The sequence below is a fragment of the Betta splendens genome, chromosome 5, assembly GCF_900634795.4.
Source record: "Betta splendens chromosome 5, fBetSpl5.4, whole genome shotgun sequence".
Lineage (NCBI taxonomy): Eukaryota > Metazoa > Chordata > Actinopteri > Anabantiformes > Osphronemidae > Betta > Betta splendens.
This window is the reverse complement of record NC_040885.2, coordinates 5,440,398-5,452,232: the sequence shown is the minus strand read 5'-3', so window position 1 is coordinate 5,452,232 and position 11,835 is coordinate 5,440,398. Positions and strand designations below refer to the sequence as shown.

At 49.0% G+C, this 11,835-nt stretch overlaps 1 protein-coding gene across 4 annotated transcripts in view; it reads left to right on the top strand.

Moving 5' to 3' along the window:
* Window positions 1–267: 267 nt before the first annotated feature.
* The window catches only part of epha8 (eph receptor A8), a 56,869-nt gene continuing 45,301 nt past the window's right edge, over window positions 268–11,835 (top strand). For all 4 annotated transcript variants that reach the window (XM_029150151.3, XM_029150149.3, XM_029150148.3 and 1 more), the window contains exon 1: window positions 268–630. In XM_029150151.3, the coding sequence (XP_029005984.1) occupies window positions 543–630 (88 nt within the window). In that variant the 5' untranslated portion in view covers window positions 268–542. The remainder of the gene's footprint in view (window positions 631–11,835) is intronic.

Here is an 11,835-nt window from a genome sequence, read left to right as displayed (position 1 = left end):
TAGGTGAGAGTGTGTGGGAGAAGTGAGCCAATGACAAATGAGGGTAAATAACAGAGCGGGAGCGTGTGGAGCTCATGACCCGGGGAGATACACACAAAGTGAGAGCTGGCCGGGCAGGTAGGATGGAGGGTGTGGCCACGAGGAGCACTAAGCGCCGCAGCCCTGAACCCGTCCAGCTCTAATTGGCTGCTGAGACTTTGACAGACGCGCTGGTCCCGCCCCCGCCCTCCGACTGCCTGCCCAAAGTGGATGCATGCATGTGTGTGTGCAGACTGACGAGTGAGAGCCACAGAGGCAGCTACCCAACTCCAACCCAATGAGCTCGCAGCGCCTCGCACTCACACACACACTTGCACTCACACACACACACACACACACACGCTCTGCCTCGGCACCGGCTCCTCGCTCCAACCCTGGGACGCAGAGGCAGAAGAAGGAGGAGAGGAGAGAGACGCGGCGACTGGCTGAGAGGCAGAGTAAGGGCGAGGGAGTCAGAGCGGGCGAGCGAGGCAGAGCGAGACCGGCGGGTGCGAGGGAGGACCATGGCTTCAGATCCGGGGCTGGCGGCGATGCTGCTGTGGACTATATCACTACAGGCTCTGGGCACAGCAGGAACGAGCAGCAACGAAGGTAGGAAGCGTGAAAATCCTCTGACAGCCGGGATTCACTTCATGCACGGGGAGCCGTGCAGGCGCGCTGTTTGTTTGGCATCAAAGTTTGCTGCGTCTGAGCGCGTCTGAGCGCGTGAACTCCTCCTGACACCGCTCGCCTCCGCGTTGCGTGTCTGTGTCAGCTGCATCACGGCGCATGTGTCTGCTGTGTGTTTCTATACGTGGTCCCAGCGTGCAGCGCGCGCGGCCTGTGTGCCTTCGGACCCCCTGAGCTTCTCACCAGGAGACGCAGAACTGTTGCTGCCACTTGGTCTCGCGTGACGGGTCCATGACTTGGTTCTGGTCTGGAGGCGCGTGGAGCTTTGGGCCTCCTTCCTCCTTCCCGGCCGCTGCAGGCAGAGCCCCAGCAGCAGAGGACGCGGGGGGAAGGCAGCGAGCGCCGGGTCGCCCCGGGTCCGACGGAGCAGACGCACGGTCCGTCCTCGGAACCGCGTCCTTGACTCGTGGCTTCTTCTGCGCTGCCGTTCACAGCTTCTGTCTCCGCTTTCAGCTGTGACGTCTTCTGGTGATGGACCATCAGATAAACACACGCCTGGCGACTTTTTGCTCAGTCCACATTGAAGCGGCAGGAATCTGCATGAGAAATGTGGCAAGCAGCCGAACTGCAGCGGAAATCAGTGGTTTAGAAGCACTTCACACAAGTTTCTACTGGAAAGCAGTTTATGAACAAACATTATCTGCTGCACAAAAGCGTTCAATCAAATGAGCCACAACTGTTTAGTGGAAGCGTTCAGCTGGTGCCGTCACTGTGTTAGTGTGTGAGAGCAGCAGCAGTGAGGAAGAATATTTAATGCTTGTGGTCTAAAACCTGCAGCTTAAAGGAAAATGAGATTTTACATTTGAAGGAATGTGAATGAATCACTTCACACCAGGATAAAAAGTCACCGTGGCGTCATTGTGGAAACGTTTAACTAAAACAGAAACAATAGAAACAAACGCTATTATTCCAGATTGGATGTCATTAGGAGCCGCAGTGTGATTAAGCCCAAGCAGAAAATTGAAATCTCAAATTATTAAAAATAATTGCACAGAAAATTGAATTTTTCTTTCACTTTTTTGCTTTGCCGTGTCCGACTCGGGGGAAATTAGGAGTATTCCACGTACACAGATGAGATAAGCTTGAGGAACGAGCAAAGAGGTGGAGGAACAGGTAACGATTCCCAATCACACACCAGGCTCGCGCTTTGACTGCGTACGGCCATTTTGTTTTCATCCCATTCGTACAGAAAATGTGCGTACTGTATGTGTGGGGTCAGAGCTGCAGGAACAAAGACGCCACAGGGAGATTATTTTTAATATTTTGACACACAGACAGACAAATAACAATTATAGACTCATATTGTTTCTTCCTGCAGCTGCAGGGAACAGACGAGCAGACGCGAGGGCGTAAAAAAGCTCAGCCTGTAGCAACCAGCACCATCAAGGACACAGTCTGAAAAAAGAGCTCAGGTGCAGAAATTTAAAGCTTTTAATTCAAACTTATTTTCTACATACGTTGTGTCGCTAAAACTGAGAAATGTCACAAACACTATTTTTCCAGGAATCCAACAACTTCTCAAGCATTTTATAGAATTTGAGCTCAGTTTTGCCATATCACAAACATAAACCTTTCGTTTTGTCAATAACACAATCTATTGTCTGATTAATATCCAAATATATTTTAAATAAAGCGAAGAAGCTTTACTGTACGTGATTTAGAACCAAACAGCAAAAATGATTCCGACCGTCGTATCGTCCGAGTACAGTTTGCTTATTATTATCGCTTGTCTGACTTTTCTTAGTGGAGACGCAAACGTTTAAAATGATTATGAATGAATAAATAAGATTCAAATACATATTCAAATATCCAACAAATGAAACACGCATCGGAGCGGGTCATCGTGTTTTTATTATATTCCAATTATGATGCCTGCAATCTTTGGATCTTTGCTTTTTTCCCAAACATTACAACTGAGAAAAGCAAAACTTCTGCTTTTTTCCACTATGTACGATGTTGTGTGTTTTCAAACCAAGACCCTGAATCTGAAGTAAAATGGCTGCAGTGATGCTGAGCCCCAGACAGTGCGTGGAGCAGGGCAGGGAGCTCCTCCCGTCCGCCGACCGCGTCCCCGCTTCAACCCCTGCTCGCTGCTTCACAGCCGTCTGTGAGGACACGGAGCGTTCCTTCAGGTTGTTGTTGGAACGGAGGAACATGAAAAGGCTCGTGCAGGGAGCAGGACTCGCAGCTAATGAGCAAACTGTAGGTGGATGATGATTACCACATACCTCTGCTGCAGGAGCACCGAGAGGGGGAAGAGCCACAGAGGCAGGAACAATGAGACGCAGCAAAGATGATTAGGAGTTTTTTGGGGGCCTTTATTTTAAGATTTGAACATGTAATTTAGTGGAGACAGAATCTGAGGGAAAACAGGAAATGAAAGGAGCGAAGTTGAAAGGAGCCAGACTGCTGGGAGCTGCAGCTCGTGTCTTTGTGCAATTAAAGCCGGAGACAAATGTGTGTGTTTGAGGAGAGAAAAGGAAAAGGATGAGCGTTTTGATGACGCTACAGACACGCGGTTTGTATTGATCTCCCATCAGTCGGGGACAACCTGCTGCACGTTCAGCAGTGTTGAGGGCGAAACTCCACAATTAGCCACAATTACCAGCTTTAGCTGCAAAAGGCCGATTGTGTTGACCTGCTGACCTGCTCGGATGCGACTCTCAGACAGCGCGCTGGAGCTGAAGCAGCGGCCGACGCCTCGGCCGAGTCGCCGCTACATGTGTTTCTGCTCAGTAATGACTTCCATCGCGAAGGCGAGGGCGCGAAGCGTCCCGCCCGCTGCCGGCGCTGTGTTTGACGCAGATGTGCTGCCCGGCGTCCGAGCGCAGCTTCCTCTTCTCCTCCCGAGGCTCTGCTCCTTATTGAGACATCAGCCTTGTTAGCCGTCTGACAACAGGAATACGGCAGCTGGCAGATCAATACGGCCTCTCCAGCCGGCCAGCAGCACCAGGCCTCACGAAGCAGGGGCCTCTCCTGAGGCCTCACTGCCCATTAGCGCGGCCCGATGCTGGGCCGTCTTGGCTACAAGCTCTCTCTGCAGCAGCATTTATGGGCAGAACCCTCGCTGGGAAGGTTGAGGATGAAGCACGGAGTGCGAGAAGCAGGAAGAGAAGGTTGCGGGCGATGCTTGACAGCTCTGTAATGGGCTGGTGTTGTGGTTGTGTTAGCACATCCCTCCTGGAGAGAGGTCTCTATGATGTTCCCTTCATGGGGACTGATGAATGACTGAGCTCTGACTCCGCGGCAACAGCCTCCTCTGCTCCGTCACCAACAGACAGAGGAGCGCAGCGTGTGCTGGAGACAAAAGCAGGGCTCTGTGATGGAGGGATGGAGACGAGGAGCGGAGGAGAGGAGAGGATCCAGAGTGAGAGTGAGACAGTGGCAGAGAGGGGACAAAGTGGGACGGGGGGGGTCTCAAACGCGCCTCTTCAAGTTCCATCGGCGGGTGTCTTTATCAACACCAGCGGAGAGCGCGGCTGATAATTTGCTGCTCTCAATTCCCTTCAATCCATTAAAGGATTTAAATGTTCATTAAGTTTAATAGAAGCCCAGCGAAGGTCTAATATGCTCTGATAAACGCCTGCGAGCGCCAACCTGTTCCAATCGCCGTGGCAACAAAGAGCCGGCCGCCTAATAAGGTCACACTCAAAGTTTGTGCCCGGTTCACTTTGTGAAGCGCGTTCATGTGAGTCGCCGCAGCTCAACACAACGAGCCGCAACAAGTCCTGTGAGTGAGAGGCCGTCGCGTCCTCAGTGTCGACCAGGTTGGGATGAACTCACAATTAGCCGCGACTTCAGGGGAAACAGTGGCCAAAGTTAGTGGTCGAACGCAGCCGCTACTGTACAGAACCACCTACTGAACCACCTACTGAACCACCTACTGGTGCAGTTAAAACGCATACACACATTGTTTGACTCACTTGTGTGGATACAACATAATTGACTAGAACCTTTACAGCCAGTGGTCCATCCTCATACCACCGTCCTGATGTAATGAATATGTGGGATGTGAGTGCGGTACCTCATCTCATCTGGTGAAACACACACTCCCACAGAGCCTGTGGGCGTGGCTCTAATGTCTGTGTGAAGCTCCACTGTGGAACCAAGGGAGGAGCAGGTGAATCAGTGGATGAAGGCTACTTTAGCTAAAGCTTTGTAAAAAGCCTCTTTCAGTGTCTTGCATCAGCACCAAGCCTGAGCTTCCTCCCAGTGCAGTAACCGCAGCGTTTAGTTTGTCAGGCAGCGTGTAGTAAATCACCTTCGCTCGTCCTGACCTCTTGACTCCGTCACTGTTTTACAGCAAATTCATCATTAGCCGGACACACGTCCCGAAGCGTGGCTGCTTGGACACGAGCTGAGCAGGGGGACGCGCCTCCACGCTGCTGCGCGGCTGGGCCACCTACGCTCATTCATTTTATTTATTACCTCTTCCATTTCTCCTCTTTATTGGCTTTAAGCCCCCGCCAGCTCTGTGTCTGTGTGTTCCTAAGGTCTAATCGACCATTAATACATGTGTAAAAATAAACTGAAAGATGATGTTGTGGTTGATTTGCAGCTGCACAAACCAACACACAATAAATAATTAGCTTCCAAGCCACAGAAGCTGAGCCTGGAAAGCGGAGGATCCTTCTCCGTCTTTCATAGAAGATCTCAGATAATCAGTCCAGTGATGCTTAATGGGAGGATTCAGCAGCAAACACAGCCGAGGCTGAGGACTCCAAACACTCTTTCTTCTGCTCCGACGTCGTCTTCTGTTCACACTCGGTCCTTTTAAATGTGCCTCATTCATCTACTCGCACTCAAACTAGATTAAGAACAAAGCTGGTGCATCGCTGAGAGGCTGTGGTTGTGATGGCAGCAGGAGGAAGTGCTGGAGTTGGCTGGATGTGAGGACACACAGCGAGGCAGCAGGATGCGTTCAGGTCCTAACGACATGTGTGACTGCTCATCATCGTTATCACGCTACTGGCTGTGACTTGAGATTAGCAGACATTCAGCTAAAACGCAGCTTCGTTCACTTTTAACACATGACAAAGGTGGAAGTCAACTGGATTAGCTGTGAATCATCATGGATGAGATTATAGTTTGTACATTATGGTCCTGTTTGTGCTGGGTGGTTGGCAGAACGCTGTGAGGTCCGGTTCTGGCGTCTCTGGTCCAGCTCCTCCTCCTCATCTGCCAGTGTTCAGCGTAGCTGAGACTTTAACATCCGCTGGGTGGTTGTTAAAAGGTGTTAAAGCCACAAAAACATTAAATGAAATAACACAGATTAAAAATATTCAACACATTAATGTAAAATTGCGTGGGATCAAATAGAGCAGGATCATGTACCAGTGGATGCTGCAGAGGCAAAGGCGTTAGCAACCAATCAGCAGCTTGGCGGTCACACCACCACAGCCAATCACTGTGCTGGCCCCGCCCTACGGCTCTGACTGACAGGTCATATGATGAAAACTGGCAATGCAAAATAAGCAGGTCACAATGAAAGTTTAAATAAAACTTACTTTGAGAAGATTAAACTTAAAGTTATAAGGACCGAGAAATATTATTGCAGAATTTTTAGGACAATTATTTAATTTAAAGTACAATAAAAAATATTAAAACATATGTTTCCCATTTTCCTTACGATATTATGCCATTGTCTGTTATTTATAATGCCCCATTTATTTATTTACAGTTCACGTCGTCTAGACCACGCTCGCTCCACAGTCTGTGCTATCATCGCAGAACCAGTGATTCACTGACTGACAGTAATTATCACCATTCATCGTTAAGCATAAGCCCTGGATGATAAGAGCTCTTTATGTAAAATGTCAGTTCGCCCAAATGATGAAAATGATTAAAGGGCGTCAGTGTGAAACAGAAACATGCTGTAGTGCAGCAGGCCTGGAAGGAGCTGACAGCGCAGCTCGGAAATAAATAAAGAGTAGAAGCGCTTTATTTATTAAGGCCAAGGCAGAGTGAGAACTGTGCGGCTGGAGAAACATCAGATCTCAGGTTGAGGCGAGTCTGTATTGATAAAATATCACCGGCATCTTGACTCAACTATTCTCAGCGCTCCAACTCTTGCACCTTGGCTCGAGCGCAGCCGACCTGCGCGTGAACTCTCACTGCTGTAAGTCAATAAGCCGAGCCGTAGCGCGGCAGGAGCCCAGAGCGAAGCGCAGCACCAGACCTGGGGGCGGAGCTCAGCAGGTGCCGCAGACGTCAACCCAGATCGGCTACATATCGCTCTCCGTCATCTGCTTTCAGGCGTTGTGTCCTCTCCTCACGCTGCTCTATAAATAGGCCTCCTCCGATGCCTGTACCCCCGCGATGCCGTCCCCGGGGACAGACGCGCGGCAGCAGCCTGCCGTCCCCGGGGAGCCCCTGAGCGGCCTCCATCCTCCATCATGCAGCACAGATGATTGCAGGGATGTACCAGGCAGGGTCCCATCTCCAGCCTGGGAGCACCTGCTAAAATAAGATATGAAGGATTGAGGCAAACCAAACGATCAGGCCGCGGCGCCGCCGCCGAAACAGGGGACGTGTCGGATCCTGTGTGTCTTCGTTTTGTGCTGATATCACGGCAGAAGCGGCGCAGCTTCATTTCCATAACAGTTAGTGGGGCTGTGGTGGCGGTGCTGATGTGTGTAAACCACACAGGCTTGAGGAAGCGGAGAAGCGTGTGCTTCAGCTGCTTCCAGCTGCAGCAGAAATACAAAGCAAGAGATGGTGGACCAGTATCATCCACTAATACTGTGCAGGTGCAACAACACTGCAGCAGAAGCATGGATAAATGTGTACCACACATTTCTAATTAGATCATTAGTTAATGACATGAAAACCAATGATGGTGACATTGTGTCTGTGGCGCTGCGACATTGAACGACCAGTTAAATATTAGAATGCTGTGCGGCTCCTGTTGTCTCCTGTAGCATTGATCTGGCAAAACTAACAAATCAAAAATGCATGAGCCAAGTAATGATTTCATCAAAAAAGTATCAAGCGTGTGACAGAGTCCTATTACTGTGGGATAATGCTGCAAAGCGGTCAGAGCACCGAACGGAGCTCAGTGCTGCCGTCCTGAGGGCCGACGGAGGCTTCAGGACAAACACACCCACGCGCTCGGTGTTCGTTCCCTGTCACAGCGAGCTTTAATGAACATCCTCCTTTAGCACCAGTCGTGTGGGAACATTCACAGATTTATGACAAAAACATGAATCTGGGAATGATCAAAAAGCAAATGTTTGTCACAGTAGCAGGTACAATCAAACTTACAATACGTCTGAGAATAATCAGTCATAGTTACACTGACCTCTGATACTGTGTCCTACAGTACACACACACACACACACGCACACACACGCACACACACACACACACACACACGCACACACACACACACACGCACACACACACACACACGCACACACACACGCACACACACGCACGCACACACACACACACACACACACACACGCACGCATGCACGCACACACACGCACACACACACGCACGCACACACACGCACGCACACACACACACACACACACACACACACAGACACACACACACACACACACACACACACGGTGAATCATTAATTGTGAGTCTGTACAATGTTGTACAAAGTGAAGCGTGGCCCTCATGTAACGTTGACCTCCATCACGCCTGAGCTGCATGTTACTTTCCTGCCTCTGTGATGTCAGCGCTTAGAGGAGTTAGAGGAATCACAGGCTTCCAGGCTGATCCACGTTTGAACCCAGCGTGTCTGTGTGTGTGCTTCAGGCTGGTTACGGCTGTTTACTGTTGTCGGCTCTGTTTACTACTTCAAATCTGAAAAAAACCTGTTCCCTGCACTCACAAACAAACAGAGATGAAGGTTTGAGGGAGGAGCGCCTGCGTCAGGATGTCACCAGTATCCCAGCACTGCTTCCTGCAGGACAAACTGGTCCCACAGTGGAGGCACAGGGGCCTCTGGGGAAGGAAGCGTCAGGGAGCGTGAGGAAGAGGAGGAGATGAGGAAGAGCAGGTGGACAAAGGTGAGAGTAGGTGACGAGGTAACGATGGAGCTTCAATAATCCCCGAAGGAGATACAGTATAGGCCAGTGCTGCAACAAACACAGAGAAACACAGCAGCGCTGAACAGCAACGCGCTGGAGGACAGGACGTGACGTGGTGAGGTCTCCTGCTCCACTCGAGGTGTTTCTACAGGACATCCAGTGAAATAGCTGCGACGCGATGACGGCTCCAGTGGAGGAAGACAACACTGACGTCCTCCACCTGCTCGTTAGCGAGTAGGAAGCACTAATGTTACTGTTCAAGGCTACGCGTACGGACGTGAGCAGCGGCGTCGCCCTGCTGCTCACCTCTTCTTCTGTGGTGTTTCTATATTAGTAGAGGAGGCTGCTGCACCCACAGACACAAACTATAATAATATGAATACTGTACATGTAATTATAGTCAATGACTTATTGCTCAAAGGAAACTTTACACTTTACTGCAAAACATTACATTACAACCAACAGTAGATTTATATAATGATAATATGATGAAGCCCATTCAGCCTCTGTAGGCTCAGCAGAAACACTGGTCCCTGGTTGTCTCACATCAAAAACTACCTTGTGACGTTAAGGTTTGTAAATTCACACTATTCTGTGGCTAAAAGTTCACATTTGTAGCTATAATAAACAACCTGTCCCAGTAAAAGTTATCACAGAGCAGAAAGTTCTGTTTTTCTGGGATCCGGTAGATGCTGTAGTTGTAGAGCAGCTCACACACACACACACACACACACACACACACACACACACACACACACACACACACACACACACACACACACACACACACACACACGCTCTGAATGTTGGCCGCTGATGAAAAGGCAACGATGTGTGACAGGAGACGGCAGCAGCGACTTCAGGGACAAACCGCTGATGCACTTTCCTCAAAACTTTGTTTTCTTCACACGATTTGGACGTAATTACATACATTAGCATCAGATATGTCTGTTTTATTTAAATTAAATGATTTTGTTTATATTTTAAAGCTCATCAAACATACGAAAGTAACAATAAATATATTGAGCTCATAAAACATCATCTACATATTTTTGACATCATCGTTTGTTTCAGTCAGTTTGTTTTCAGGAAGTCGAGCGTGACCACGGCTCCGCGGTAAAACATTAGCACGATGTAAAACACAAGACTCACCTTGAGAATTTATGAAGGTAAACTGAAGATGATGAGGATGAGGATGAGGATGATGCCAGACACCATTCTTTTTAATATCCAATCACCGATGACGGACAGACACGATGAACAGTAATAAGAACTCCTTTGTTCAGCTCATGAGTGAATAATTTTATGTCACCACTGACAACAACCGATGTTTGATCTTCACATTGATTTTTAATTCCTGAATGTGATTTTCGTGGCTCGATGCGCAGCGACAAGCGTCCGGTGGTTCGTTCTGTGACAACAGCTTTGTTCCCACGTGCTGCGGTTTATTTACAGCCCATCCGTCATCTTAGAATCCTCGCTCGGTTGCTGCACTGTCAGAGGAAAGGCTGATTTCCTCCCGTTTGTGTCTCATCAAACACAACCTAAAACCCAAAACCTTGAGGCCACAATGAAATGCACGACCATCAAAAGACGAGAGACAACGTTTTAAATGATTACTCTCTAATACGCCACTAAAGCATGTGTGTATGTCTATACAATAAGACATATTATGATCCAGTAGCAGAGAGAAAAATAAAACAACAACATACTGTACATGCTGCAAGCAGCAAATTATTATTAGAAGCTATAAATTCATAAAAAAGTTATAAAAAAGTTCCACAGTCTCTCATCTATTTAGAAAGCTTAAATTTTGTGCTTTTGGCTTCATTTAGAGTTTTGATCGTTTTTATTTTATTTTACACAATAGATAATAAATCACAGCTTCAGTGTGTTTCCTTACAGTTGATCAGCTGTTGTCTGATGGTCGTGCTGGTGCCGCTCGGTCAGTCAGAACATGGGTCTCAGTGAAGCGTCTTCCAGGGCAGCAGCTCGCTCTGCGCTCACCTGTGTCTCATCAGCTGTGAGGAGCTTCAGATCTGCTTAGGATCATTTTGTCTGAATGTGTGTGTGTGTTGCGATGCACCGTGGAACCGTCCCGGACGCCGGCTCCGTGCGCCGGCGCTTGTGTTCTTGAGTGTCCTTGTGCGCCGCAATAACACGATCCAGCACCTCTGCAGCTCCCGTCTCCTTTGTTTCCTCACACGCTCCAAATGCACCATTTGCAAATCAAAGCAGTGGTTGAACAAGTTTAATTCTATCCCACCTTTTATTCCATGTGTCTAATTTATTTCAGATCACCTCCTTCAACCTTTTAACCACAAACCAAACGAGGAGGAGGAGGGAGGTGGCGCCGGTGATGAAAACAATTATTTCAAGTCATTTTCTATCGGTTTGATGTTGACTTGAATGAAGAAGGCTTCAAAATAGGGAGTTTTTCTTGGGAGAGGTAATAATTTATGTGGACTTGCTCTGCTAATTGGAGAAGAGGGAATAGGAGGCAAAAGCAAAACAAGCAGTTTGGAGGGAAAAGGCTGCGTGTGCGTGGAATGAGAGCGAGGAGGCGAGGGCTCGCCGCTCGCAGAGCCGCTCCTCTCGTCTCTGGTGTCGGAGGCTTTCATCGTCTCGGTCGCTGATGAAGAGCTTTGCAGGCGGCGAGAACAGAGACGCAAGAAGGAGAAGCTTGTTAGGGAAGGAGGTGTTGATGGGATAATTACACAACTGTTGTGGACCCGTCTGGCCCAGGAGCCAGTGTGTGTGTGTGTGTGTGTGTGTGTGTGTGTGTGTGTGTGTGTGTGTGTGTGTGTGTGTGTGTGTGTGCCACCGCCATCATGCAGCTCCTCGTCTGCCGTGAGTCCAGACACTGTTTGTAAGTTGGAGAAAGATGGTGGTGTCACTGGGTGGAAATGAGTGTGGAGCATCTGCTCTGTTCTGCCACTTCCTCCTCTTCTCTGTGTGTGTTTTATCTTTTAAAGGCAACATTGTTATCATCAGTATGAAGCCTCCGCCGGCGACAGCCCATAATTGTCCCATGTGGACTCCAGACACAGGCGCTCACGTCAGCCTCCGTGACCTCCGT